The sequence below is a fragment of the Vicugna pacos genome, chromosome 28, assembly GCF_048564905.1.
Source record: "Vicugna pacos chromosome 28, VicPac4, whole genome shotgun sequence".
NCBI classification, from domain to species: domain Eukaryota; kingdom Metazoa; phylum Chordata; class Mammalia; order Artiodactyla; family Camelidae; genus Vicugna; species Vicugna pacos.
In genome coordinates, this window is record NC_133014.1 from 13074853 (window position 1) to 13102462 (window position 27610).

General features: G+C 52.1%; 1 protein-coding gene and 1 pseudogene across 2 annotated transcripts; one reads left to right on the top strand and one right to left on the bottom strand.

The window, feature by feature from the left end:
* Positions 1–1134: 1134 nt before the first annotated feature.
* On the top strand, positions 1135–7205 carry LOC140690029 (macrophage-capping protein). 2 transcript variants are annotated; one of them, XM_072951550.1, is made up of 9 exons: positions 1135–1272; positions 1437–1606; positions 1712–1866; positions 2053–2220; positions 3308–3457; positions 3793–3885; positions 4358–4490; positions 6357–6445; positions 7035–7205. In XM_072951550.1, exons 1-9 carry the CDS (start codon positions 1250–1252, stop codon positions 7098–7100), a joined length of 1047 nt encoding a protein of 348 aa, XP_072807651.1. In that variant the 5' UTR covers positions 1135–1249; the 3' UTR covers positions 7101–7205. The 2 variants fall into 2 exon arrangements, with proteins under 2 accessions (XP_072807651.1, XP_072807650.1); XM_072951549.1 differs by having other exon boundaries at positions 1228–1272; positions 1434–1606.
* Positions 7206–8196: 991 nt separating this feature from the next.
* LOC140690027 (ELMO domain-containing protein 3-like) lies at positions 8197–27571 on the bottom strand (annotated as a pseudogene).
* Positions 27572–27610: the final 39 nt, after the last annotated feature.

Genomic DNA, 27610 nt, shown 5'->3' on the forward strand with positions numbered 1-27610 from the left:
GGAGGTAGATTTTTTCTTAATCCCCTTTCTGCTTCTGTTGAGATGATTTTATAATTGTTGACGTGGTTGGTTAATAGAGTGGATTCTATTGATTTATTTTCAGATGCTGAACCGACTTTGCATTCCTGGGATAAACCTCATTTAGTCATGATGTTTTAGCTTTTTATATATTTCTAAATTGTGTGTGCTAAAATTTTGTTAATTTTTTTTGTTTCTGTGTTCCTGGGGTATCTTGGTTGAATCTTCTTTTCTGTAATACGTTGATCTGGTCTTGTTATCTCAGGATAATGGTGGCAGCAGAGGATGAATTGTGAGGGGCTCTCTCCCGTTTTCTGGAAGAGTGTAGATCCGGTATTATCTCTTCCTTAAGTTTTTGGTAGAATTCATCTGGACATGGAATGTTTTGGAGGGGAGTTAGTTTTTAAGTACAGTTTCAATTTCTTTAATAGATATTAGAACTATTCAGATAATCTATTTCTTTTTGAGTGAACGTTCACAATTTGCGCCCTTTAAGGACTTCTTCCCCATTTCACACAAGTTGTTGAATATATTGGCGTACAGTTTCTGGAATATTCTCTTTATCCTTTTAATGCTTGTAGAATCTGAAGTGATGGTCATAGCCCTGTACTGGAAATTTGTGTCTTTTCTTTTTCGTAGTCAGTTTGTCTAAAGGGTCATCATTTTTTTCTTCTTCTTTTCTTAATGGAAGTCCTGGGGGTTGAACCCAGGACCTCATACATGCTATGCATACCCTCTGCCCCTGAGCTATACCCACCTCCCTAAAAGATCATCAATTTTAATGATTTTTCCCAAAATCAGCTTCTTGATTTTCTCTTTTTTTGTTGTTCTCTATTTATTTATTAAGTCATTGACTTTTAGACTTTTCAGATGTAAGCAGTTATTGCCTCGTGTGATGCCGAGTTAGGAGTCTGGAAGCAGAAGAGAGGTGTGGCCGAGAGGTCACAGCAAGGGGAGGATACTGGTCCAGGAGCCAGAAACCTGGTTGTCACCAGCCACTCACTAGTCACTCAAGTGTGTGACTTGGGATTTAGACTCTCTTTGCCTCAGTTTCTTTCCCTGCATGATGGAGCCAAAGATAATCTCCTCTTGAGTTCTTGCAGGTGACTTAGTTGATGAGTATGAAGGCACTTGGCCACCTGGAAGATCTCCCCAGACTAACGTGAAGGGTGGTTGGAACAGCATTTGTAATAATAATGGCTTCTTCTGTCTTTTCAGATCCGGAAACAGCATGTACACACCCGGCCCTCAGAGGTAGGCTGTGCTCCCCATCCCGTTTCACCCCTCCCCTTCTTCACTTCCAAGGGCTGCCCCTCCTCTCCCCCACCTCCCGGTCCCCCGGCCTGCCCAGGTCTCTCTGCTTGGGCTTATTCCTCAGGGGCCTTGTCCCCCGCCGACCCTCTCCCCTCCCGCAGCAGCTCTCCGTTCCCAGCCTCGGTGCGGCACCCCGGCCTGCACGTATGGCGGGTGGAGAAGCTGAAGCCAGTGCCAGTGGCCCGAGAGAACCAGGGCATCTTCTTCTCTGGGGACTCCTACCTAGTGCTGTACAATGGCCTGGAAGAGCTCTCCCACCTGCACCTGTGGATAGGTAGGTAAGGGCGCTGGGAGGACTGGTTGGGAGACTGGCCCGGGCAGGGCCCGGGGCCGGCATGGGTCTCACGGGCCGTGCCCTGCCACCTCCCACCCGCCCCAGGCCAGCAGTCATCCCGCGATGAGCAGGGGGCCTGCGCCGTGCTGGCCGTGCACCTCAACACCCTGCTCGGGGAGCGGCCTGTGCAGCACCGGGAGGTGCAGGGCAACGAGTCCGACCTCTTCATGAGCTACTTCCCGCACGGCCTCAAGTACCAGGTCAGAGCCCGCCTCCCGCGGTTCTCTCAGAGCCGGCCCCACTTCCAGCTGGTCCTTGCCCTGCGAAAGGCCTGTGCCCCCTTGGGGCAGGGTGCTCCCCGCCTCTCTGCCCGCCTCCCGGGGGGACGGGGTGTGGGATGCTCAGGCCTTGGGTCAGCCCATTCAGGCTGGCCATTTGGGCTGCAGGAAGGTGGCGTGGAGTCAGCGTTTCACAAGACCTCCCCAGGGGCCGCCCCGGCTGCCATCAGGAAGCTGTACCAGGTGAAAGGGAAGAAGAACATCCGGGCCACCGAGCGGCCGCTGAGCTGGGACAGCTTCAACACAGGGGACTGCTTCATCCTCGACCTGGGCCAGGTGGGGGGCAGGGCCGACCGAGCACCCGCCGGGCTGGCACTGCGTTTGGAAAGGGCGGGGACCCAGAGGCAAAGGCAGGGGGAGAGAGGCTGAGAAGATGTAAGCACACTGCGAGCGGGCCACTGCAGCCATTAGAGACAGCCTCCTATTTGTAAGGACAGAAGCCTCCCTCCGCTGTCTAGCCATTGCCTCTAATACTAGAAGCTACTCTCTCCTTCTGGAGCCTCTGTGGGTCTGAGTTAGCTGCCCACCAGACCGTGCGCTCATCAGTCCACTCATCCCTCACTCAGTGAATTGATGACCCTGCTCTCAGCCGGCCTGGGGACCACAAATTGCGGGTCCATCACTGGCTGTGACCTCATGCCTGGATGTGATGAAGGTCCTAAGAGAAGGAGTGGCTGTGCTGGGGGGAGGCTTGGGGCAGGGAGGGGCCCTCTGGCCTAAGCCAGAGTCACTGCCCCAGGAAGGCGCCATTTGACTGGACCTTCCCAGAGGGGAAATGCCATTCCAGGAAGGGACAGGTGAGCCAAGGCACTGAAGGGGAGGAGGGTGGAGACATGCATGTCGTCAGCATAGAGGGATCTAACCCAGGTGCTGTTTGGAAGCAAGTCTGGAAGAGGAAGGAAGTCTCAGGAGAGGCGATGAGGGCCGTGCCTGGTAGGGGTGCAGAGGCGTGTGAGATTCTGGGCCCAGGGATGCCATTTATTCACTCAACAAATAATATTCAATAAATAGACAATAAATGTTTGTTCTGGGCCTAAATACGTACCAGTTTCTGTTTTGGCAGGGGGCACACAGCAGTGGGCCAGGCTAAGCAAAACAAAACACTCATGCCCTCTTGAGTTTTGCTTTCTAGTCAGGGAAGATAGATTATAAACAAGATAAAGATGTTTAAATGTATGACATACGTGATATAGAGAAACATAAAGCCAGACGGAGATGGAGAAACCCTCTTGCACAGACTGTCATTCCCGTTCCCAGGGAGGCCATGGCCCTTGCTTGTCTTTGATCGTCTTGCCTCCGAGGACAGTTAGCTCTGTGGACACAGGCAGCTGGCTCTAACCTGATCCTCCCTACTGCCCTCCAGAACATCTTCACCTGGTGTGGTGCAAAGTCCAACATCTTGGAGCGTAACAAGGCGCGGGACCTGGCCCTGGCCATCCGGGACAGTGAGCGGCAGGGCAAGGCCCAGGTGGAGATCATCACTGACGGGGAGGAGCCTGCCGACATGATCCAGGTTGAGAGGACTTGGCCGGTGGCCTCTGCTTGGAAGCTCCTGAGAGAGGCAGTGATCAGCTGGGGGGCTGACCCGGAGGTGGTGGGTGGGGCGCTGCTCAGGGCTTGGCTAGCTCAGTGGCTACCTTGGTGGGACTCAGAGTCAAGTCTCCCTGAGGGTGGAGAGACCGGTGGCCGGGCAGGTGGACCTAGCCCTCCCCACCTCTGCCTGGCACCCTTGTGCAGCAGACGCAGTTTGTCCCACCAGAGGCGGTGGCCCTGGGCCTGATGGGGTGGGAAGGTCCAGGCCAGGTGCCCGGGAATCCCTGGAAACATGGCCTGCCCTGGCCCCTGCAGGTCCTGGGCCCCAAGCCGGCTCTGAAGGAGGGCAACCCCGAGGAAGACCTCACAGCCGACCGGACAAACGCCCAGGCTGCGGCCCTGTATAAGGTGGGCGCTCCGGGCCTGCCCTGGGACCCGGCAGGGGGTGTAAGCCTGGTGTGCGTGGGGCTGAAGGGAGAGGAGAAAGCAGCGGGCAGGCTGGGCCTGGCACCAGGCTGGTTTACCCAGGGCTCGGAGGGAGAGGAGGATGGGAAGTGGGCGGAGGCCGGGCCCCCGAGGAGAGGCGCGCCAGTCACTTCCGCCCTTCTGGAGAAGGAGGTTTGAAACAAGCCAAGCTTTACTGTTTTGAATGCTTTGCACTTGTTTGTTAATTTGGAGTCTCCTCAATTTCCAAAGGAACTTGGGGGCTCTGGGAGGCAGTGACTGAGGGTGAAGTGAGGGTGGGGTGGGGCCCAGGATTTGCCTGCCATGATTCCTCTGGTCAGGTCTGCTGCTCTGGCCTGGGGCCGTGGGTGGAGAGGCGGCCTGCTCCGTGTGCTGCGGGGAGGAGGGTGATCCAGCGCTGCCCACTCTCCCCCAGGTCTCTGATGCCACCGGGCAGATGAACCTGACCAAGGTGGCCGACTCCAGCCCCTTTGCCCTTGAGCTGCTGATCCCCGACGACTGCTTTGTGCTGGACAACGGGCTCTGTGGCAAGATCTACATCTGGAAGGGTACGTGGGGCTTCTCCACCCCGACCTGAGACCCCTGCGGCTGCTCTGACCTGGGGGGCTCCCCACAGCAGGGCTCAGCCAGCCGACGGCTTTCAGAGGCAGCCTCAGGGCGCCTCCATGGCTGAGGGGTTTCTCTTTGCCGTCCTGGCTCCTTAATTCCAGGCAAAGGTTCTGAACCTTTAGCCTGCCTCAGAAGCACCCGAGGGCCTGTTAAAACCCATAGCTGGACCCCACCCCATGAGATTCTGATTCACAAGGTGTCGGGCGGAGCCTGAGAATTTGCACGTCTAACCATCTAACCGGTTCCCAGGCCGTGCCGCCAGTCCAGGGACCGCATGTTGAGGACCACTGGCACAGAGCTCTCCTGGGCCTTCAGGGCTGCTGGGACCCCCGTTCCTACCATTCTACCTTGCGGTGTGACAGACAGACTTTAGATATTAAATCTCCCTTTACGCAGTGGATAGTAAACCAGTAGAACTCGTTTTCCCGGGAGATTGCACTGGCTGGAAATAAGACACTGCTGTGCGGAAGCCTGTTGGCTAGATCCCACTCTGAAAATGTTGAAACAAAGCTCTGGGTCTCTGAGAGATACAGGGGGCCACTTCTCTGTGCTGTCTTTTCTTGGATGTCCCATCACCCTGCCCAGATTAGAAACCTCTTGAAAGCTGGAAACATATTCTCTCTGCTGTCTTGAGGAGATAGCATTTGCTCAGTAAATATTTGCGGGGTCAAGCAAAACCAAGAGAAAGTCTCAGCCAGGAGGGTGAGTATGAGGTGTTCTAGCCTGGCAGCTACAGGGCAGTAACACTGTTGCCTCAGGGACGGGTCAGGAGTGGCACGAGGCCGGGCAGATTTCTAAGAGGTAAGCGGGTGGGGGAGGGGGAGAAGTGCTGCTGGGAAAGGTACCCTGCCTCTGGGTACCTTTCCCGCGGAACCAGTTCTGCCCATGGGGGTGGGGGGTGATGTTCCCAGATGCCCACGGGAGTGTATTTAATCCCAAAGAAGAACCGAGAACCCAGAGGAGAAACAGGAAGCTTGGGAGCCAGGAAGAGAAGTGTCTTGCAATCACAGAAGCAGGATACAGCACATTCATTTCAGATACATTTTCACTAAGTAGATTTTTACAGCCTGGCTGGAGAGCCAACCACAGAGCCTTGCTTCCTTGGAAAAACAAGGGGAGCACAGTTTGGTTAAAGGGACCGCCTGCAGGCCGGGAGGGAGGACCGGGCTGTTCCCTTTTATTGCTCTTTGCTGGCATAACCATTAAGCTGATGTTGGCATCTGGCTTTGTGGGAGTAAGATGGATAGTAAATCACACCCTTTGGTCCTATTTAGTTTTACGAAAAAGGCTTGACAACAGTGCAGTTGACAGACTCAAGAGGCGAGGGGCCTTGGAGTCTGATGCCAGGGAGACATTGGTTCTCCTGGAATTTCCCTGGGGCCCTGGTCTGAGCAGAAGGCTTTGACGATTAGAGCGGGCAGAGGGCAGGTTTCATCTGGAGCTGCCAGGTTGGGAGGGGCTGACCTCCCACCTCCAGAGAGCCCTTCAGCATTCTTAGCACCTCCTGGTCCTTTTATTTTATTTTATCATTTTATTTAATTTGATTATTTTACTTAATTTGGTTTAATTTTTTATTTTAGTTTATTTTTTATTTTATCTTATCTTACTTTATTTTATGGAGGTACTAGGGATTGAACCCAGGACCTTGCACATGCTAGGCACACACTCTGCCACTGAGATACCCCTGGTCCATTTATTTTCAAAGGTGCCAGCTATTCTGTGGACCCCCTTAAATCTCAAGAGAAATGGGATGTGGGCAAGAGAGGGGCCCTGCTCTTTGGAAAACTCTCCTCCCTATGATCCAGGGCGAAAAGCTAACGAGAAGGAGCGGCAGGCAGCCCTGCAGGTTGCCGAGGACTTCATCTCCCGCATGCGGTACCCCGCAAACACTCAGGTGAGGCGATCCCCGTGCCCCTGTGCCCCCGTGCCCCCCTCCTGGGGCCCTCCCCATGGCCTCCCGCCTCTCGGATGGGACAAGGAGGGCAGGAAGGCCTGGGGCACAGTCAGGAGCAGCCAGGCCTCCCTCCCAGACCTGCCCAGTGGGAAAACCCCTCTCAGCCCTTCAGAGATTTACAATATGTGCTATTTTCTAAGGGGGTGCTGGGCACCACTCCCCCGGGAGCCCAGCGAGCCTGTGTGCCTCTGGACAGCACATGCGCCTCCTCTGGGCTGTGGTCCCTAGCTGGTACCGCCCCTTCTTGCCCCAGCCCAGTGACACCACAGGTCATTCTGAGGAGAGCTGGTAAAGCCCGTGTGCAATTGGTGCCCCTCTCGACCTGCACCCGAGTCCTTGAAGCAGTCTGTTTTCTCAGCCTGCATGCCTGTAATCTTGCTCATCTCTTGGCTTATCTGGAGGAGCATCCCTGGTCTGGGTGGCGTGTCAGCTCAGGCCTAGTGCCCGGCACCCTCCTCCATGGCCCTGGCCCTCCACAGAGGCAGAGGTGGCCCCCTTGTGAGCGAGACATCCTCTGCTGTCCCTGCAGGTGGAGATTCTGCCCCAGGGCCGCGAGAGTCCCATCTTCAAGCAATTCTTCAAGGACTGGAAATGAAGGCAGGTGTCTCCCTGCCCCACTGCCTGCCTGCTGGCTACTCTGCCTTCCCGGTCAGTGCCGAGGTGCCCCCGCGGATGCTCAGTAAAGGAGACCAGCGCCCTTCCTGCTCTCTGCCTACACTGCCTGCCCCCAGGCTCACTCTCCCTGCCCCGCCTGTTCACCCGGCTCATCCCCACGCTAGGCGGGGCGGGACCCAGATGACAATTCCACAGCCTCTGAGGGGCCAGAGCTGGCTTTGCAGGGTTCAGGCAGAGGGGCCAGGAGGCCAGCGGGCCTGGCAGGCACTGCCGTGAACCCAGGAGGGCGGTGGCGCAGGGCCAGGCCTCGGGGCACTTTCAGCCTGGGGCTCAGTTTGGTCTCACGTTCCCAATGGGGACAAGACTGTGGCGGCAGGCATGGGATGCATCTCCATTCAAGCCAGTTATTAACTCAGATGCCCTAATAAACCACTGCAAGGCAGCTTCCAAATGACGTATGTTTGCCAAGCAAAAGGCAAGTCCTCTGTGCAGGAGTCCAGCTTGCCACGTCCTAAGCACGCTGCATCGTGTGTTCAGCTGATGAGCTCAGGGCCACGTGGGGAAAAGCATCAGACTAGCGTCGAGGGTCATAGGTTCTGGTTCTCACCTGCCTGTTTGCTCCCGGGCAAGTAGCTCTTCCTTGTCCAGGCTCTAGTTCATCCTCTTGTGTAATGGGGTGGTGGCTGGACTATCAAAGAGGTTAGAGAGCGAAACAAGGGGAGAATGGAGTGGCCCCAAAGCAGTCTTACCCTGGAGGGTGTGAACCGGCGGGGCAGGAGCAAGGCGAGAGCTGTGTAAGCCTGGATCAGAGGGACGGGAGTCTGCGAGGCCTGGTGGGACTGCAGCTGTCCTGGCCCACCCTCGGGGCCCGCGGTCACAGCAGGGTGCGGCCGGAAAGCCTATGAACTCGGTGGGAGTCTGGCCAGGGCAGAGCAGCCTTCTCTCGGGGGCCTGTGACCAGTGCAGGGGAGAACTAGGCTGTCGCTGGGCCGCGTGCCTGGTTCTAATGGGGACCCTGGGATAAAAGGGCCACAGGAAGGTGCGAAGCTTGTTAGGAAGGACAAAACTTGAGACCCTTAACCCAGAACAACTCTTTTATTCAAAAACTGCTCGTATGTGAGCTTCCTCCTTCCCTCAGCCAGGCCAGAAACCCCTCCCTGATGGGACCCGCACAGCCTCCTCCGGGGAGCCCAGCTAGATGAGACGACAGGGTGGGCGGTAGCAGAGACACCTGGCCTGGCGCCTGGCTGTGTATCCCAAACGGCGGGGAGGGGGAGGGATGGGGAGAAGTGAGGGGGGGAAGAGAGCAAGGCCAGAGACGCTCAGAGGGGCCCCTCTCCCTCTAACTGGCCTGGGGGACGGAGGAGGACAGCAGGCCCAGCTGCACTCTCGGGCAGCTCTGGTTCACGCTGCCGCTCCCCCCCCCCCCCACCGTCAGCCGCCACTGCTACCCTCTCCCTTCACATTCTGACTCAGTCCCCGTCTGGTCCCTGTCCTGTGGACCCCTGGGGCCTGAAAGCCCGTGGGGAGTCAGAATTTCAGCACCTCTGCTTGGGAACATCCCCCACGTGGGGCTGTGCGGAACACCCCAAGGGGGTCCCGCCTCACGACCAGTCACTCGCACTGAGACTACCTGGAACTCGACTCTGGAAGCTGCGGCCCGGCTACGATTAGGCAAAGGCCTCCTTGCTCTGGGGGCAGGCCTGCGGGGAGTGGGTCAAATCGAACAGCCCCTAGTACCTCATGCAGGTGAGGGTCCTTGGCTCCCCTGACCAGGCTCACAGGCTTCCTACATCCCTTCCGCTAGGGCAGGAAGGGGACTGGCCCAGCCACGGGGCGCCCGCCGAAAGCCCCTTCAAGGCTCCCCGTCAGTCAGCTGCGGGGGTGGGTCAGATCAGCCACGTGCCTTTGGATGAGGGCGGTGGCAAGTCACACACGCCTGTGAAAGTCAGGTCCTTGGATGGAGGGGCTTGTGGCCCAGAGCACTTCTGTGCTCCCAACAAGGAGGCCTGTCCCTTTGACACACCGGCCAAGTAGATCTCCAGGGTCTTGAGCAGCCGCCGGGGGCTCTTCTTGGCCCACATTTCCAAGTCTGGAACAGAGGATTGGGGAACAGAAGGCTTGCGGGGGCTCTGGCTTGCACAACCATCAGGGCCTAGCAACTCTGGGGCACACGCCCAACCAAGAGCCTCTGGAGAGAAGGAAGAAGGCATCTTCTAAGAGGGAGAGCTCTCCAGACAGGGAGGCCAAGGAACCAGATACGGCCACAGGGGCCACACACTCTACTTGTCTGGCACAATCTCAACTTTGAATAGTCAGTCCAGGGGTTGGGCCCAGCTTTTGAATCAGAAAATATGATGGCCGGGGGTATGAGGCCAGAGAGGGAGGTGATGGCGTCAGAGGAGAAGAGTGGGCTCCCGAGGGGGTGCTGATGGAGACTCAGGGAAGCTGAACTTGACACTGTGTGAACAGGGATGTGGCCAAAACCAGTCTAGCAGCCACCTGGGGTCCCTGAACCTGGGCCCACTAGGAGTGCAGGAGCGAGGACTCCCGGGAAGAGCGAGCACACCTTTGAGGACAAAGCCTGAGTCTGAGATGGTCTTGTGCTGCGTCCTCCAGACGTGCGCCAGGCGGAGGAAGGTGGCGGCGTAGAAGCTGTTCACCACCGGGATCACCTGCTGCCGCCGGTTACACTCCCTGAAGGATGGGGGGGGGATCACCTGCTCAGCAGTGGACAAAGGCTGACACCTGGGGGGGGTCCTCTCTCCCTGTTTCCCTAGGGGAGCCCTTCCCCAGGCAGCCTTCACATCTGAGGTCAGAGTAGGGGAGGAGAGATGGGCTGGGACCTTCATACACGGGGACTTCGTCCAGGTCCCCGGGAGCCAGCGGATGAGTGAGGAAGAGAGCTGGGGAGGATGAGGCAGGGGTGGGAGGGCACCAGGCTCTGCTGGCCAGGGCTTGGGGACAGGGTGGGTGTTAGCAGCGTGGGGACTCACCTGGACAGACACTCCTCCCTCAAGGCTTGGATGGCGATGCGGGTGATATTCACGGACATCAGGCAGAAGGGGAATTGCTGGAATGAGTGGGGTACCGGGTCACTGGCAACCCAGCCTCTACTTTCTGTGCCTCCACCATCCACAACCTGTCCTGGCCTGCAGGCAACCAGGGCAATCACAGCCCGGAGGCAAGCAGCCGGTACGACTGAGGCTTACACTTAATTTTCACGATAATCTCCCCGTCTTACAGAGGAAGAGACTGAGGCTCAGGGACCTTAAATCACTTTCCTGACGCATTGGGATCAGGATTCCTACTGAGGTTAATTCACTCCAAAGCTACTGTGCAAACGTCTGTGCCACTTTCTCCAGCTTCTTCGACATCCCCACCTATCAGCTCTCCTTGGCCTTCACCAGACCCAGCCAGCGTGCCCCCCCATGGACCATATCGTCCCCTGGGGTTGGATGGACCCGAGAGGAGTGAGGCTCAGTTATCTAACCAACTATAGGTTCTTAAAAATCTCTTCCATTCTCTAGGCTTCTGGTTATTTGACTGCTCATAAGCTCTTCACCCAAAAGCAGACAGAGAAGGTACAAGTAGGTAGAAAGTCAACCTTGACTTGGAGCACACCCCGCTCTTCAGTGACACCGAGGCCTGCGGACTGGCTGTGCAGGTCACACTCCCGAGAGGGGGCAGCCTGGGTCCAGCAAGGCTGCTTCACCAGGAAGGGCTTCAGAATCCCCTCCAGGGGGTCTGCCTGAATGCTTTACTTTTAAAGGGGCAAGCCCCTTCCTATTCTTTAGTAACAGAAAGCCAAGCAAACAAAAAGGGGCTTTTTCCGGGGAATTTGCAAATATTACATGTTAGTTTCCACTGCTGCGCCCACACGAGGACGTCCGCTGAAAGGGACGCGCAGGCCAGCGCACTTCGGAGCTTAGAACACGAGCCAAGGTCTATTTATCTCATCTGCTTCCCCCGAGAAGAAAAATCCATTACGTTAGGATGTAGTACTGTGCTGTCCAGCACGACAGCAACTAGCCACGTGAAGTGTCTTAAATCTCAATTAGTTGAAAATTAAATAAAATTCAAAATCACTCCTTAGTCATCCCAGCCATATTTCAAGTGCTCGATAGCCACATATTGGACAGTGCAGATATAGAATGTTTCCATCACTGCAGAAAGCTCTAGTTGACAGCACTGTACTGTAGAGGGTCTTCTGGCCCCAGAAAGAATTTTCTCAGGGTTTTTTCTTCCATGAAACCTCGATCCCAAATCTCGGCCTGGCCACCTGCTAGCTGTGTGTCCGTAGGAAGGCCACCCCAATTCTGTGAGCCTCAGCTCTCCTGTCTCTCCAAGTCAAAAGGGAGATAAAGTTTGAGTGCTGTGCAGAGAAGAGTTAGGCCAGCAGGCCTGACACCGCCACCCACAGAAAGTGCTGCTTACCAGGGTAGCTTGGCTGGCGTCTGGGAACGTGGATTTCGAGGGGGTTCCCATCATTCCCTCAGACTGACTCACTGCACCTAAACTGTCTGTGCAAACAATGCGATGATTTCTGCTGAATGCCCGGTTTCCCTCTGTGATGCTGGAATCTTGGTGCGTGCCAGACTGATGGTGCCTGCGTGCCCAGCCCCCGGTGAAAAGCTCAGATGCTGAATCGCTAATGAGCCCCCTGGTTGGCAACAGTCCACGTGCTGCACAACTCGACGCCGGAGGAGCTAAGTGCATCCCTTGTGGCTCCGCTGGGAGAGGACTCCTGGAAGCTTGCACCCGGTTCCCTGTGGATTCTGTCCCACGCTCTTCTTCCCTTCGCTGATTTTGCTTTTGCTGGAATCACTCATAGCACAGAGTCGGACTATATGCCAAGTCCGGTGAGTCCTCCCAATGAACCGTTGAACCTAGGGGTGGTCCTGGGGACCCCGACGCGAGCACCGTGCTGGGCAGAGTCAAGTCACTAATCATTACAGAAACTCCATGAGACCTTTTATTACCTACAGTCTACACGGTCTGTTGTCCCACAGCCTACCTCACATGCGGGGAGCCACTCATGACCTGAGGACTGCCGAGCACAGAACGGGACAATAAATCCCAAAGTGCTGGTGTCAGGCTCTGAGATTGATCTAACAAAGACAATCTCTGTCCTGCCACCCCTTTTCAGGAAAGAATGCACCAGGTGATCTAAAAGCCCTAGGAACATCCTGAGCCATTAAGCTACTGATGATCTTTGAACAGAGAGATACAATCAACATACAAGTTAGTGATCTTAGTTTATAGAAACAACCACCTTAGTTAGTGATCTTGGTATGTGGGAACATATACCCTAGTTTATGAGTATTATAAACAACATTGATCTATAGAACAATGCACAAGTTAGTGAGTTTAGTACACACTGTGTTTAAACCATGAAACAATACCTGTGCCTACGTGCAAGAATGCACAAGGTAGTCACTTGAATTTGTATAAATTAACTGCCTGAAATAAACTCGAGGTCCACTCTTGGCTTAGCGTCTTGCGGGCTAGAGTGAGACCCTCTCAACCCCACCTTTTAGTCTTGTCTTTCTTTTCTCAGTCCTGCGGCACAGGTTTCCGGACCTGATCAATTGTCGGCTGGCTCCGACACTCACAGAGCTGCTGAGGAGTAATTCAGATCACACATGCAAAATACTAAGCCAACACTGGCGCTTTCTTCTCCATTTCTGTTGATGGCCACTCTGTCTTTCAGACTAAAAATCACCATTTTGATGCCTCTCTTTTTCCTACACCCGTACCCAACCCATCAGAAAAATACGCTGGCTTTCCTCTCTAAAGCCCATACACTCAAGATTCTTTATCCAGAATCCGAGCACTTCATAACATCTCCTCTGAAAATACCCTGGTCCAAACCACCATTTCTAACTTGATTATAAAAGCCCTCACAGATTCCTTAAAAAACTAAAAATAGAGTTACCATATGATCCAGCGATCTCACTGCTAGGCATGTATCCGGAGGAAACTCTAATTCAAAAAGATACATGCACCCCAATGTTCACAGCAGCACTATTTACAACAGCCAAGACATGGAAGCAACCCAACTGTCCACTGACAGATGACTGGATAAAAAACGTCATGGCACAGATAGACAATGGACTCAGCCAGAAAAAAGAATAAAATAATGCCATTTGCAGCAACGTGATAGACCTGGGGACCATCATACTAAATAAGTCAGTCAGACAGAGAGAGACAAATACATGACATCACTAACATGTGGAATCTGAAAAACAGATGACACAAATGAACTTATTTACAAAACAGAAACAGACTCACAGATGTCGAAAATAAACTTATGGTTACCAAAGGGGAAGGAGAGGGGAAGGGATAAATTGGGAGTTTGGGATTTGCGGACACTAACTACTATATATAAAATAGATAAACAACAAGGTCCTACTGTACAGCACAGGGAACTATATTCAATATCTTGTAATAACCTAGAAACAAAAAGAATATGAAAAAGAATATATGCATATATAAAACAGAATCACTATGCTGTACAACAGAAACTAACACAATAGGCTTCAACTGAAAAAAAACCAACCAAAAAAGAACGTCACCAGAGACTACTCTCAGGCTTGCGGCTGGTAAGATCCATTTAAGAAGGTGAGTTGAGGGGGAGGGTATAGCTCAGTTGGTAGAGTGTGTGCTTAGCATGCATGAGGTTCTGGGTTCAATCCCCAGCACCTCCATTAAGCAAGTAAATAAATAAATAAACCTAAGTCCCCGCCTCCGAAAAAAAAATATATATATATGTAAGTTGGATCATGTCACCCCAGGCTGTTCAAAAACCTCACTTTACTCAGAGTAAAAGTAAACGTCCTCATCACAGCCTACCAGGCCCTCCGCCGCCTGGTCCCTGGTACCCTGTGAGCTCCTCTCCTCCTGCACCCCCCGACCCCCGCGCCTTCTCTCCAGCCAGCTTCCCTGCGGTCCCTTCGCCTGCCAGGCACTCTCCTTCCTTGGGACCTTTGCTCTAGCTGCTCCCCCTGTGTGGAATGCTTCTCCCCCAGATACCAGCTTGACTAACGTCCTCAGCCTGTTCAAGGCTCGGTTTAAGTCTCACCCTCTCACGAGAGCTATGCTAACACCCCACGACAAACTGTAACCCTCCCATATTCGCCTAAGCTTGCCTGCTCAGCACCTTTACATACCCTGCCGTTCGTGTACGCATCGGGCTTACTGCCTTGTCCTCTCTGCTAGGAGGATCCTCGTCTTGCTCGCTGACACACCCCAGGCACCAAGAACAGTAACTAGCCCTAACGGCAGCTCGCACAGGGCGTGCTCAGTGAGTAACCGTTCACTGAACGAAGAATTCCAGGCCCCATGAGCCTGTGGCCAACCAACGGCAGGAGACAAGTCAAGTTTGGTTTTTAAAGTGGAGGGGCCACCACCTCTTACTGCCTGGGAAAGCCACCACACCCACCCCCAGACAGCAGGCCCGGACAGAGACTGAGGGCCACAGGGGCCATTTCTGGCCTTGTCACCTGACCGTCGGAGGCAAACTCCCCCCTCTGGGCATGTAAAGGCTGCCCCCTGCCTCCAGGGTCAGGGGACCCTGCCAGTTCTGGGAGGGCAGCGGGCTGAAGCGTGACACCACAGTTGTGTCTACTGCTTTTGTACATTAGCCCATTTAATTTTCCCAACTATCCAGCTGCAGTTTCCATGATTTCCATCGTACGGACGAGGAAACCAAGGCTCTGAGGAGCTGCGGCACTTGCTGGAGACGCACACCAACGAGCGGCGGAGCTCAGACTCCAGCCAGCTCAGGGCGGCCGGACAAGCCAGGCCTGGTTTGCCTCAGCTGTCCTGCGAGTCCTCAGCAACTGGAGGTATCTGCCCGCGAAGCCGCCCTGGCTGCTCAGGAGAGCCCTGTGCCCACGTCCCAGCTCTGCCAGCCCGTCTGCTGGCTCCCCGCCAAAGCCTCACCTGGATATGGTGACGGGACAGGCGGAGAATCTCCTGGGCCATCAGCAAGGTCTTTGAGTCCATCACCAGGTACAGGAGATGCAGGAGGGCAAGAAAGCCTGCTCCTCTCAGGTCTGTGGCTGGATTTGCTCCTGTAACAGAAACCAAGAGGACAGCGAGGGTGACGGTGGGCAAGGCTTAGAAATCCCTGCTCTGTTCGTTGCCAGCAGACCTGCCTTAGAAAATGGCTAACGGAAGTTCCTGAAACAGAAAGGAAATGACAAAAGAAGGAATCTCAGACTATCAGAAAGGAAGGCAGAACAGGAGGAGAGCACGTATGTGAGTAAATCCGACAGGCTTTGCTTCTCCTCTTGAGTTTTTTAAATTGTCTAATGGTTGAAACAAAAATCGTACCCCTGGTGTGCTTCCCAGTGTATACAGAGGGAATATTTAAGACAATTATGTTAAACGTGAGGGCGGGAAAAGGGATTTAAACACACTGTCAATACCAACAGGGCACCGATTAATTATGGGTATATAAAGATTCCTTTTTAAATTAAGGTATCTTCCTGTTCTACACAAACGTAATTTGATATGATTTTGCAAAAATAGTACAAGCCCAAAACAGGTGCAATCATTTTGTTTCACTCAAAAAATGAAATAATAGGGGTTGGGTATGGCTCAGTGGTAGAGTGCATGCTTAGCATGCAGGAGGTCCTAGGTTCAATCCCCAGGACCTCCTTTAAAAAAAAGAATAATAATATAAAACAAAATTTTCATCAATATTAAACGAAAAGAAGAAAAAGGAAAAACTGGATTCTAAATCCTATCACTCCAACGCTTTCCACCTCACTTAGAGTGAATGTTCTTTGTTTTTTTAACCGTCCCCCATAGAGTGAATGCTTTGTCGTGGCTGCAAGGCCACCGTGAGCACTTCCGTCACTCTTCTCCACTTGAGCCACCCTCCTTGCTGTTTCTCAGAAAGACTCACACGCGTTTCACCTCGGGGCCTTTGTGTTTGCTGTACGAACTTGCCCCAGGTACCCTGTCTACGGCGCTGGCATGACAGCAGGAGGACCGTGGGCTCTCACTCTAGCCTGGAAGAGGGAGTCAAGGAGAGGACGACGATCCATCCCTTTCTTACCCTGAAAACCCAGATCTTCCCAGTGGTCTCCAAGGAGGGCACAGTCAAACCTGGAGCCGGTCAGCTTCTTGTAGATGGTCTGGAGGACTCAGCCGTGCATCGGATCTTGGCTATCCAGGCCACCTGCCCCAAAACACACCCCAAAGCCCCCAAGCTCTGTTGCACTGCCCTCAGAGGAGGACTGAGTGCCTCCCAGAGAGTGACACAGCTAGGAGAGACCTGGCCTGTGCTCCAGACACCCTGCTCTCCCCCCGACATGGTAAAGGCAAGACCCTTGGCTTAGTCTCGGCAACAGGGTGGGCGGCCCATGCTCTCTGCTTGACCACTCACACTGAGCGATGGTCAGGACCAAGTCCCTTTCTTCACGGAGGCCCTGGTGGAGCTTTGGAGGCCCGAAGAGACGGTGCCGGAGGGCAGCGAGCCCGGTCCTTCGAATCGTTGGCTGGATTCTTTTCTGGGGAGGAAGTTGCAGGCAGTGGGCAGAGCGCTAGGTTCACTTGCTTTCACAAACTCACCACCAGGCTCGGTACAGGACTGTTCTTGCAGAGAGGAGCAGTTCCCCCAGCTAACTGGCTGGCCTCTGGGCCAGGGAAAGCGGGCAGGAGCTGGGAAGCACCTGCCGAATCCAGAGACAGGCTCTTCCAGCGCCCAGGCTCTTCGTAGGCAGAAAGAGATGTCCCCACGCACAGGCGTGATCAGCCAGTCACCTGTGTTTGGAACTAAATATGTCACTGACTGCCAGGAAGCTAGAGGTTCCCAGCAGGACGACTTCTACGCTTTGTACATCTGCCTCTGCCTCTCTCTGTAAAGGACATAAACAGAAAGTCTAACGGCCCCCTCAGCTTCCAGGACAAGATGGTCAGTGGGAAGAGGGGTTCAGTGGAGGCTTTTTTGGACCTAGATCCCCCTGAGGGGTAGCTGGAGCCTCTGTCCACACAACAGCACTAAACCAGCTCACGCTGACTTCTCCTTGTTCAGAGCCATTGCCGTGGGTCTTAGCACACCCTGATTTCAGCAGCTCCTGGCTCTCTGGGTCCTACAAACCAATCCGACCCCTGTCTTTTCATCCTCTCTCCTTGAGCCAGGTTTTAGGCTGAAGATCTGAAATCACAGTCCTCTAAATTTACTGCGGGCCACTCAAGATGCCCCAGAAAGCTTGCCAGCTTTTATTCTCCTCAATGCTCTTTCTTTTTTCAACCCCACTTAGTTTTTAAATTCCCAAAGAGCTTCCTGTTCCTCGAGAGAATGGAAGATTTTCCTACGCTGACCGTGAATTACTCAGCTCTCTGGACAGGCTACCCTGCTTCCCTAAGGAACCACCTAGCGTCTGATTCCAGACCTCCCCATCCCCAAGAGGGAAGAGCAGGGAGCAGCCACACAAACCACTGAATGATTCCCTGAATGATGGGACCACATAAAAGCTCCAGGGGCATAGTCTCCAAAAGGCCGCCGTGGCCCCGCATGAAACGTGGGTAAACGTGGGTCTTTGGCTCCCCGTGAGCCTGTGGCCCAAAATTTCTTAGCTGGGACAGGTCCCTCAACTGGAAGCTTCCATCATGCTTGCCCAGTGCCTTATCTTGGTGGGACAGAATCCTGGCTCCTGGGAAGAAAGTGCTTTGCTTGACATCCCAAACCTCCTCACTGTCATACCTTGAAGGAGGAGAGGTCCACGGTCTGGAAATGCTGCAGAGCCTCACCGAAGGAGATGAGCTGCCCCGGCTGGTCTGAGCGGGCCTGGCTCCCTGCGGCCAAAAGGAAAATACCTCAGGGTGTGCAGCAGCAGTCATTGTCAGCAAGCACTTGCCGAGGGCCTTCTGGTCACCATCTCTAAGCCCAGCACTGGCCTCCAGCTGTAAACACCAAACACCTACAGCTACAATCAGTCCTCTGTCAGGGGGCTGGCATGACGTGCTGGGCCGACTCCCTTTTCAGATCGGGCTGTTCAGAGGCTGGCTAGGGCAACGCTGCAAGCGAACAGGGACCGATCTGCAGGGAGCTTCTGAGGTCCACTCATCCGTGAGGGGGCAAGTCACTGCCTGGAGCAGGTGCCTACGCAGGAGCGTGCTACAGGTTTGTTTAGGGGCCTTTCTACTTTGCCCCTTCCCACACCCTGGGTATGAATGATCCCGTCTCTGTCCTTTGTTACAGGGAACTAGCTTATCAGTCAGCGTACAGGTGATGGCTGATACAGTCCACTGCACCATCTCTCCAGGAGCTCAAGTGGGGCTCAGGCTCGATATGGGTCCCTGTTCTGCTCTCCCACAGCTCCATCCAAACCGCTCAGAAAGGCACGAGAGACGGTCCTGACCCAGCCCTCAGAGCTGCCAGAAGGTGCCTTTAGTCCTCATGTCTGGGGGCTTCCTTGTACAGTGAACAACCTGTCCAACCTTACACAGGGGTCCTGGCTGCCTGCCTCCACCCTCCTGCCCGACCTCATCACCCTGCAGGAGCTGACCCTGACCAAGGGCCTCCCTGTCTTCTCCCAGGGCAGGAGAGCTGGTGGCCCATTCCCCTTGGTGTTCACCCCGCTTCCTTCCAGAGGTCGGATGGCAAACCTTTGGATTGGGAATAGAGACATTATTCTCTGTCATGCAGCTAAAATGAGAACACTCAGGAATTCTGTGTCCTCATCCCAGAGTCACAGAAGCACTGGCCACCCAGGTGGACGGTGCCCTGAGCAGCCACGGGGCTGCGCGCAGATGGCGCCATTCCTGCAGTTACCTGTCTCTGGCTGGATGCTCTCCACGGCTTCCCATTCTTCCTGGGCTCTGAGCACCTCTGTACTCACAGCTGCAACAGTGAGAAAAGGAGACCCTCTGAGATCCAGGTGTGTCTGGATCACTGGCGCAGCCCCCAGCTTTACCTACCAGCCTTGGGTCTTATCGCCCCCAGAACCCTCTACGGGTTCTCCATAACCTTTCACAATCTGGATCCTTCTTGCCTCTCCGGCTCTGTTCTAAGGCATCCAGAACTACCTGAAGTCTCTCATCACCCACTTCGGTGCCTCTGCACACACCGCTCTCCCACTTTCAGTTCCGGCCCCTTCTGGTGCAGCTCCTGGTCTCACCTCCCCCGGGTGCCTGTTTAACCTCGGCAGTCTGCACTCAGAGCCGCTCCACTGGGAGACCCTGACCCCCCGTGCCTGTCTCAGTGCTGTGACTGTCTCTCCCGCTGCACAGGGAGCTACAGGAGGGCATGGTTCTCCTGAGCCTGGCACAGTGCTTGATACGTGACAGGTGCTCAATGAATGTTTGATTGACAAGTAAAAGCATGACGAAGGGGGCGGTGGGGGATGGAGAACAGGAGCAGGGCAGGCGCTCTATAACCACCGCCCAGCCCTTCTCTCCACACCACAGCTGTCACTCTCCAGCCCAATCCTGGCCGAGAGCCTCACATGACATTGAATCGTTTTGAAAATAGACTTGCAAATTAAATAAAATGCTACCGAAACCTCAAAACATGAATGGTTGATGGGGACGAGAAGGCAGTGGGGAAGCAGGAGAGGAGAGCTGGAACGCACACGGCAGAGCCCACAGCTCGTCTGCTTTTCATCCCCGACACTCACTTGCTGGACTCTTCCAGCAACCATCTGCAATCCCTCTCGGGACTGTAACTCTTCAGTTCTAGGGGCGTGTGTATGTGGTCCAAAGGTGAGGGCTCAGTGCACTTCAGCTAGAGTCCATCCGACTTTGCTGACTCGCCACGCTTCAGATGGTTACGAGCTACTTTATCAATCTTTCACCCTGCACACTTTCACCTACAAACAAGCTGATCAAAGACTGTGAGCCAGGAGGCCAACCTCGCAGGCAAGGGTGGGGCCAGTTGGCTGTGATAGCAGCGTAGTCAACAGGATGGACAAGGTCTCAAGGAGCAATCGCAATCTGGTACCCAAATTAGAGACAAACATCCAGCCTGTGTAAGAGCATCTTTCCTTTCCTTCAGGAACCGGGTACACAGCCCCCACCTCTGCAGATGATCCTGACATAAATACTACTTTCCCACCCCCTCATACGAACAGAAGATGGCGGAGCCAAATCTCCAGGATAACCAACCCAGCTCACACGTGTACGGCTCTTTTTTCCTTTTTTCAGCTGCCTCCTTTACTCAGGGTTTCTTCTAGTTATTCACAGAGTACACAGCACTGCTGACGTGGTCAGCCTATTAATTTAAAGTAGCTGAGAGCCATCTGGAAAAAAATTCTAACGTTTAATATGATTAAAAATGTCTGGCACATAAATGCCAGCTGTACTGAAATAGAGATTATTTTGCATTTAAGGCAAAATCTCAGATAAACGTTAGGTTTGTCACTACACGGTCAAGACAAAACTTAACTAAAAGAAACTTCACAGACCTACAGATAACTTCTCTACGTTAGAATATTTCTAATAGGCCCATATTCTCGGAGATTACATTTCAATTTGCAGAATTTAAAGATAACGATGCGTACCAGTGAGCACTCAGCACGGTTTACAATCTGTGTGCTAAGCATTTAATCCTTATCAGGTTCCTACCACATAGATTCTGAGATAATCCCTGTGTTATAGATGAGGACAATGAGGGTTAGAAAGATTGAGTTAATTACTCAAGGTCATGCTGCTGGTGGATGAGAGTCAGGACTGAAGCCAGAGATACCTGACTCTTGTGAGCTGGTGAGTGTGCTTTTTGGTGTAATAAATTAGCAAGTAGTTGTACAGCACAGGGAAATATATTCAACATCTTGTAGTGGCTCATGGTGAAAAAGGATATGAAGAGGAATGTATGTATGTTTGTGCATGACTGAAGAATTGTGCTGTACACCAGAAATTGACACAACATTGGAAACTGACTATAACTCAATTTAGAAAAAACACACACACCAAAAAAATTAGCAAGGCGAATGAGCTTTAAGTATAGTACGGGAAGAATCATGCAAATCAGATGAAACAGATAACTTTTCAAAGCCTCTTCACACACTCTGTCTCATGGCATTATCACAACATCCCTTTGAGGATAAAGGAGGTACTAATGTTTCCACTGCAGACACAGAGATCACATGACTTGCTCAAAGGCACACAGTAAGCCACTAGCAGGGCTTGTGGGGTCAAATTAGAACTCAGGAACTCAGGTCTTTTGACTCCTGATCCAGTGTTGGCTCTCATTCTCCTTGAAGAATGATAAAGCTATAAAATTCTGTAGGCAAAGTAGTGAGAGACATTCAAACGATAAAAAGCAGACCCTTGGGGAGCTCTGCCTTGTATCCCACCCAGGCCCTGAGGACCCCGAAGGGGCAACCTTACCACCTGGCTCCCAGCCATTAGCTTCTGTTGTCAGGGCCCGGAGGATGCCGTGGTTCTTCAACTCCGAGATCTGCGGGGGCAGCTGACTTTAGTGTGAGGGCAGAATCCATGGTCCCCCATCCACACCGACCCATCCCACCCGCTGTACTGAGTGTTCCTGAAACTTAAGGCCAGAAGGATCTAGCCTTCCCTGATGGACTGATTAAAGCCGATCTTAAAGAGAGGAACGTGGAAAACTCCAACTAGGGTGTAGAAGGTGGGCGATGTGGGGGCAAGTCTATGCCTTCCTTGAACAGTAAACAGACAAAAATTCACTCAACTCAATGAGACGGTGGTGCGCCTTCGGCATTCTGCCACACTTGATATTCTGCTGCATTATAACAAGTATCTTATTGGATGGAGGTTATTTTGCCTGTCTGTGCCTCCGGCACCCCAGCACCCTCTACCCCGGGAGTGTGGGCTACTGGAGGGCGGGGTCTGTGCACCAACACAGCGGCACACAACATGAGCTGCTACTGGCAGGAGGTATCGAGGTGTGGGTGACACGTACAGGAATTCCTCTGAAAGCCAGAAGGGCACTGCTGTCCTTGTCACAGGGTGGAGCAGACACACTTTCAACCTGCAGGACAAACCAGAGTCAGTCTCCCGGGCACGCAGCAGTCCCCCAAAGGCGAGAGCTAAAATGTCGCACCTTTTCCAGTAACACTAACACACACACACACGCACAATGGATGAACCCCCAAAAAGTCAACTACAAGAAATACTGCAACGGAAAAATTTTGTGTAATCCAGTCTTATGAAAAACTGCAAAAATCTTATACAGATGTCTTGGCTCCGTTAAAGGTCTCAGAGCTCTGAGTAAGTAACGTTCAGTGAGGCAGTTTCTTCATTTTTGGCCTTTCTGCTCAGCCAAGCTTTTCCTCTACTGGAGCTTAAAAAACTGCCTGACCAACATTTTGCAACTCTTATAACCAATACAAGGCTAATTTTTCCAGTATGTTAAAAAAAAAAAAAAGATCCTACGAATCAGTAAGGGCGAGAACCAACCCAGTAGAAAAATGGGCATGGATGTGGGCAGTTAACACACAAGGAAACAGAAATCGTTCTTAAACGTATGGGAAAATGCTCAGCCTTACTCATGACAAGAGACATGTCAAATGCTACTACTCTGAGATAATATTTTTCACTTATCCTGTTATCAAAGATCAAAAAGCGTGGTAACGCGGCGCTGGATAGATGGCCAAGAGTTATAAGTCACTGGAGAGCAAACTGTTACGACCTCCACAGCTCGATAATACCTGACGGAATCATACATGCTGTTTATATGTTGGGCCTACAATTGCACTCCAGAAATGTAACTAACAGGCAGACTCATCCTTGTGCAAAACGACGTACAGTGTGATTGACAAGTAGTGCTGTTTAGAATAGCAGAAGGCTAGGAAAACCCTAAATGCCTGCTAACGGACTTTTAATTTTTCCCCCAGATTTACTGAGGTGTAATTGACACACAGCGCTGTGTAAGTTTAAAGTGTACAGCATCATGATTTGACTTGCACGCACCATGAAATGATCACAGTAGGCTTAGTGACCATCCATCATTTCATATAATACAACATTGGTGAACAGAAAATTTTTTTTTCCTTGTGGTGAGAACTCTTAGGATTTACACTCTTAACAACTGTCATTTATAACATACAGCAGTGTTGATTATCTTTATCATGTTGTACATTACATCCCTAGTACTTCTCTTACGATCGGAAGTTTGTACCTTCTGCCTCCCGTTACCTAGTTCCGCCTCCCCTACTTCCCTACGTCTGGTAGCCACAAATCTGATCTCTTTTTCTATGAGTTTGTTTGCTTGTTTTTGAAGTATAATTGGCATACAACACTGTGTTATCTCCTGGTATACAACATAGCGACCCAGTATTTCTATATATTTCAAAATGATCACCGTGACAGTTCTAGTTGTCATTAATGGACTAATTGTAAACAAATTAAAGCATATCCACTCAATGAGATCCTATAGAGCCATAAAGAAGAATAAGAAAGTGCTTTATAGACAATATGAAACAAATCTTCATGCTACATTAAGTAAAAAAGCAAAGGGCAGAGTATATATACTATTTTACCGTTTGTATTGCCAGGGGGAAGGGTATAGCTCAAGTGGCAGAGCGCATGCTCAGCACACAAGAGGTCCCGGATTCAATCCCGGGCACCTCCTCCAAACGGAAATCAGTGAAGAAACCTAATTACCTCCCCCTCATAAAACAAAACAATACCAGCCATTTGTATTTTTTAAAAACACATAAATATATTTTCCTGACTTTGCAGAGACTATTTCCAGAATTACATCCAAGGAAGTAGTAACTTTGTCTCCAGAAGGAAAAAGGAGGTGGCTGGGGGAACACGAACAGAAGGTCGTTTTTTCACTATATGTGCATCCTCTGCACTTTTTGGATTTTGCACCATGTGAATGCACTATTTTCTCCAAAATAAACAGAAGGAAAAATAATTATTAAAAGAAAATAACTAATAAAGGAATCATCACTTATGTCAAAGCCTTGGAATCCCAGATTGTCCCGTTACTCTAAACCCTCCTACGTGTTTTCGCCAATTAACACTCCTTAAACACAGCCTTGATTTTTTAAAATTTCTTTATGCTCGGGACACAAGAATGGGCACCCAAACACACCACAGCTGAGCAAACTCCTCTACAACTGGCTCACGATGCCTGAATACTACTCTTTCCCACTTCAACCCAACGAACACACTTCCTGCAGTTCCTCTGCCCTCCATCCCCTGGGTCACGTGGTTTCCCCCCAGAATACCCCACCCCGCCCCAACTTTCTGTGTCCTCTAGTCCCATCGAGATCAGTTCCGTCTTCTCAGGGGGGATGACGTTACCAACTGGGGGTAAAATGGGCCCTCCCTTCTCTAAGTCCTACAGCCCTTCTGTATGAAGCACAGGTCTTCTGCAAAAGACCCGCCTCCCGAATCAGACTCGGCTGCTTTGAGCGCAGGGACCTCCTCGGATACGTTTTGTATTTCTCACACCCATCTGCACAGCACGAGGCACAAGGTACGGTCTCAAATATCCGGTGAACAACTTCCTGCATGGCCTGTGTGCTCAGGACTCATCACATCCCCTCTTTCCCTCTCCGACTCAGTCCCCTCCGGTGTCCAAAGACTCCCCTCTGGAAGACCAGTTCACCTGTCTTAGCACAGTGAAGAAAACCTTCCTGGGCTTTCGAAGCAAAGACTTTGTCCCCATTCTGTCCACTGAATCCCACAGGCTCCATTTAAGACTGTTTCTGGGCAAGGTAGTGAGAAAGGTAAGGACGTAGAGGTACCTGCCAGGCTCACACAAGACACAGCACAGTGAACCAAGGGTCCTGAGGATAATCAGGTCAAAGTAGGTGTTTGAGAGAGAAAGGGCCTATAAGGTAAACAATCCAAATCGATGAAATACAAATGTTCTGGGGAATCCTGTGTTGAAATTCTCCTCCCACCCAAGCAAATCCAAACCAAAATCCCATAACCCACTTAGAAGAAGGTATCAGGAAAGGGAACTGATCCAGAAGTGACGAAAGGCGAACAAAGAGAACTACATGAGGATTTTCCCTAAACATTTCTAAAGCTCCACAGTCTTCATAGATGCTCTGTCTTACGACCATTAACAGCATATCCCAAACCAACACCTTATTTCCCGAAGAGAAGCGCTTGCTTACCTCTCCATCTCTTAATTCTTTCTCATTTTGGAAAGAGCAAGAGTTTTCATTCATGACTCAAAATCATTTGTTCAAGAGAGCTCTGTCCTTGGGCTCAGAAAGGAGTTGAATGAGGTCTGAGATTAGAAGCTATGGGGACAGCCTGAGATCTGGTTGTCCTATCTTTGCCTTCCTTCTTGGCAGCATTCAGACTAAGAGCAAGAAAACAGTCCCTTTGTGCCATCACCAGGGTGTAGGTTTCTGTGAGTATTGAAAGCAGTCCCTGAGGTCTCTGGAGCCTCAGCCCTGGAAAAAAATTAAAGAAGAAAACTGGTTTCATCATTTAGTTATGCTCTGTTGGGAAAAATTGACTTTAAAAATGTTTAGGCAGCTGTAAACATATTCTGAAAAAACAGGCTGCTTTAGTCAAATGCCTTTCTCTTACTTGCCCTGTCACTGAACAGAAAGAAGAGGTCCCTGCAGGATTCTGAGGGCTGGAATCTCAGTGCCCAGGAGGGAGGGCCCCAGGGTAAGTGGTGGGGTCTGTTTCTGATGTGAAGTTACTGGGATCTGGGGCAGCCTATCAGAGGCTGAGGCTAACGGGTGGCACGCTGTTGAATGGTCTTAGCTGAAACTCTCAGGCTTTGCTCAGGTCTCAGCACAGGTTGGGCCTGACATTTGATTCGGTTCCTTTGATGGTAGAAACTCAAAAATCAACGCAATGCCTACCCTTCCTCAGTTCTCACCAGTATCGTACATGTGACAGCTGCCTAGACAGTCTGGTCAACATTAAGTCTTTCTTCCTATGACGTGACCTTAGGAAGAGGTCTGGACAGGCCCGTACCTCACCGCAGGGAACTGGACACCATGGATGCCCGTCACAACAAAAATCCGGATAAACAGGCAGATGGCCCACCTACAACTGACAGGCACACCTCATAGACTTGGGTGACTGAAGAAGGAGGGTGGCACGGCTCTGAGGTCAGCCCTCCATTGTGGGCAAACGATCTGGATTCTGGCTGCAGGTGACAAACTGGAATCTTTATCAGGAGGCAGGACACACTGATTCCTAACACCAGGAGCAGGAATATCTCCTGGCTTTTGGGCTGGACATTTGGCCCAGGGTAACTGAGGGAGAAGGGCAGTGCGGTTTAGTCATGGCATCCCAGGATCTAGCTCTCTCCATGTCCTCTGGGGTCCTGGTATCTGCCTCCTTTTCCTTTCCCTCCCCCTTGACTTCCATGACAGCATATGACAAAACACGTATCACCCACCCTTGGGAAGGTGAGAGGCAGGTATGGTAGCAGCAATCTCAAGAAGGCTCTTCTGTTACTGGGCACGAAATGAATCAAGAAGCGTAGAAGCATGACCAGCTTGACACACCTGCAAATCTCAGCTGTGGCTAGAGCGCTGCTGGGGGCTCCAATAGAAATAGTTACTACCTGTATCAGAGGAAGAAAAGAGCAGAAACTGTCAAACAGCAAGTACAAGTTACAGAGTCACTCCTACTGGTTCCTTATAGCTGGGCCTGAGGAAACGGCCATCCTTAAGGACAGATCCTTTCCAAATTAAGGATTTATGGTGTACCCACTTTTTAAAAATTGAAGTATAGTTGACTTACAATGTTGTTAGTTTCAGGTGTACAGCAGTGATTCAGTTATGCTATATACATGGATTTTTTCAGATTACTTTCCATTGTAGGCTACTACAAGATATTGAATATAGTTCCCTGTGCTATTTTTAAGATGCATCCACTTTAGGCAAGGAGCTGCATTAAGGGGAATGATTTTAAGTTTAAGCTTGCTGAAGCTTACACTCTTGGAATAAGTATTGAATCTAGAAACTGGCTCCACACCTTAAAGACAAATGCGCACACGGGCAGGGCTGTCCTCTCATTGGGCTTGTCACCGGCCAGCTCCCTGCTCTCTCTGGCCCCCATCAGGCCCCCACCGCAGGCATCGTCGGCGGGCTGGGGGGCGCCACGGCCGAAACTACCGGCCACTTTGCCGGCACAGAGCCGAGTACTCGCCGGCTGAGATGTGCGAATCTCAACAGAGATCTCAATCTATCGAGACACCCAGCCAGACAGGGGCTGCGCGGGGCCTCCAGACAGAAACTTTCTCACTGCTCGTTGGGGAAACAGGAAAGCATCTTGCCTCAGGTCATCCAGCGAGTCCGCGGCAGAGCGCGGACCATAACCCACATCTCCCGTCTGCCAGTCGGGAGTCTGTCCTGCAACTCTCAGCCTCGTCTGGCCCTAGGGCGATGACTTCCACCCCGCATTCCTCCTTCTAGGACTCCCAGGACTCCTCGGACACGTCCCCGAGTTCCCAGCTCTGTCCGGACTGGGGTCCCTCATCCCCTCCGGGCCCCCTCCGCGCATGCGCACGCCGCTACCTGCCCCACCCCCCCGCGCAGCGCGAGAAGGACGTACGAG

Coding starts and splice junctions, on each gene's coding strand:
- LOC140690029 (XM_072951549.1), top strand. CDS start 1,250: ATGTACACACCCGGCCCTCAGAG. Junction 1,273..1,433: donor TACACACCCGGCCCTCAGAG/GTAGGCTGTGCT, acceptor CCCCTCCCGCAG/CAGCTCTCCGTTCCCAGCCT. Junction 1,607..1,711: donor CCACCTGCACCTGTGGATAG/GTAGGTAAGGGC, acceptor CACCCGCCCCAG/GCCAGCAGTCATCCCGCGAT.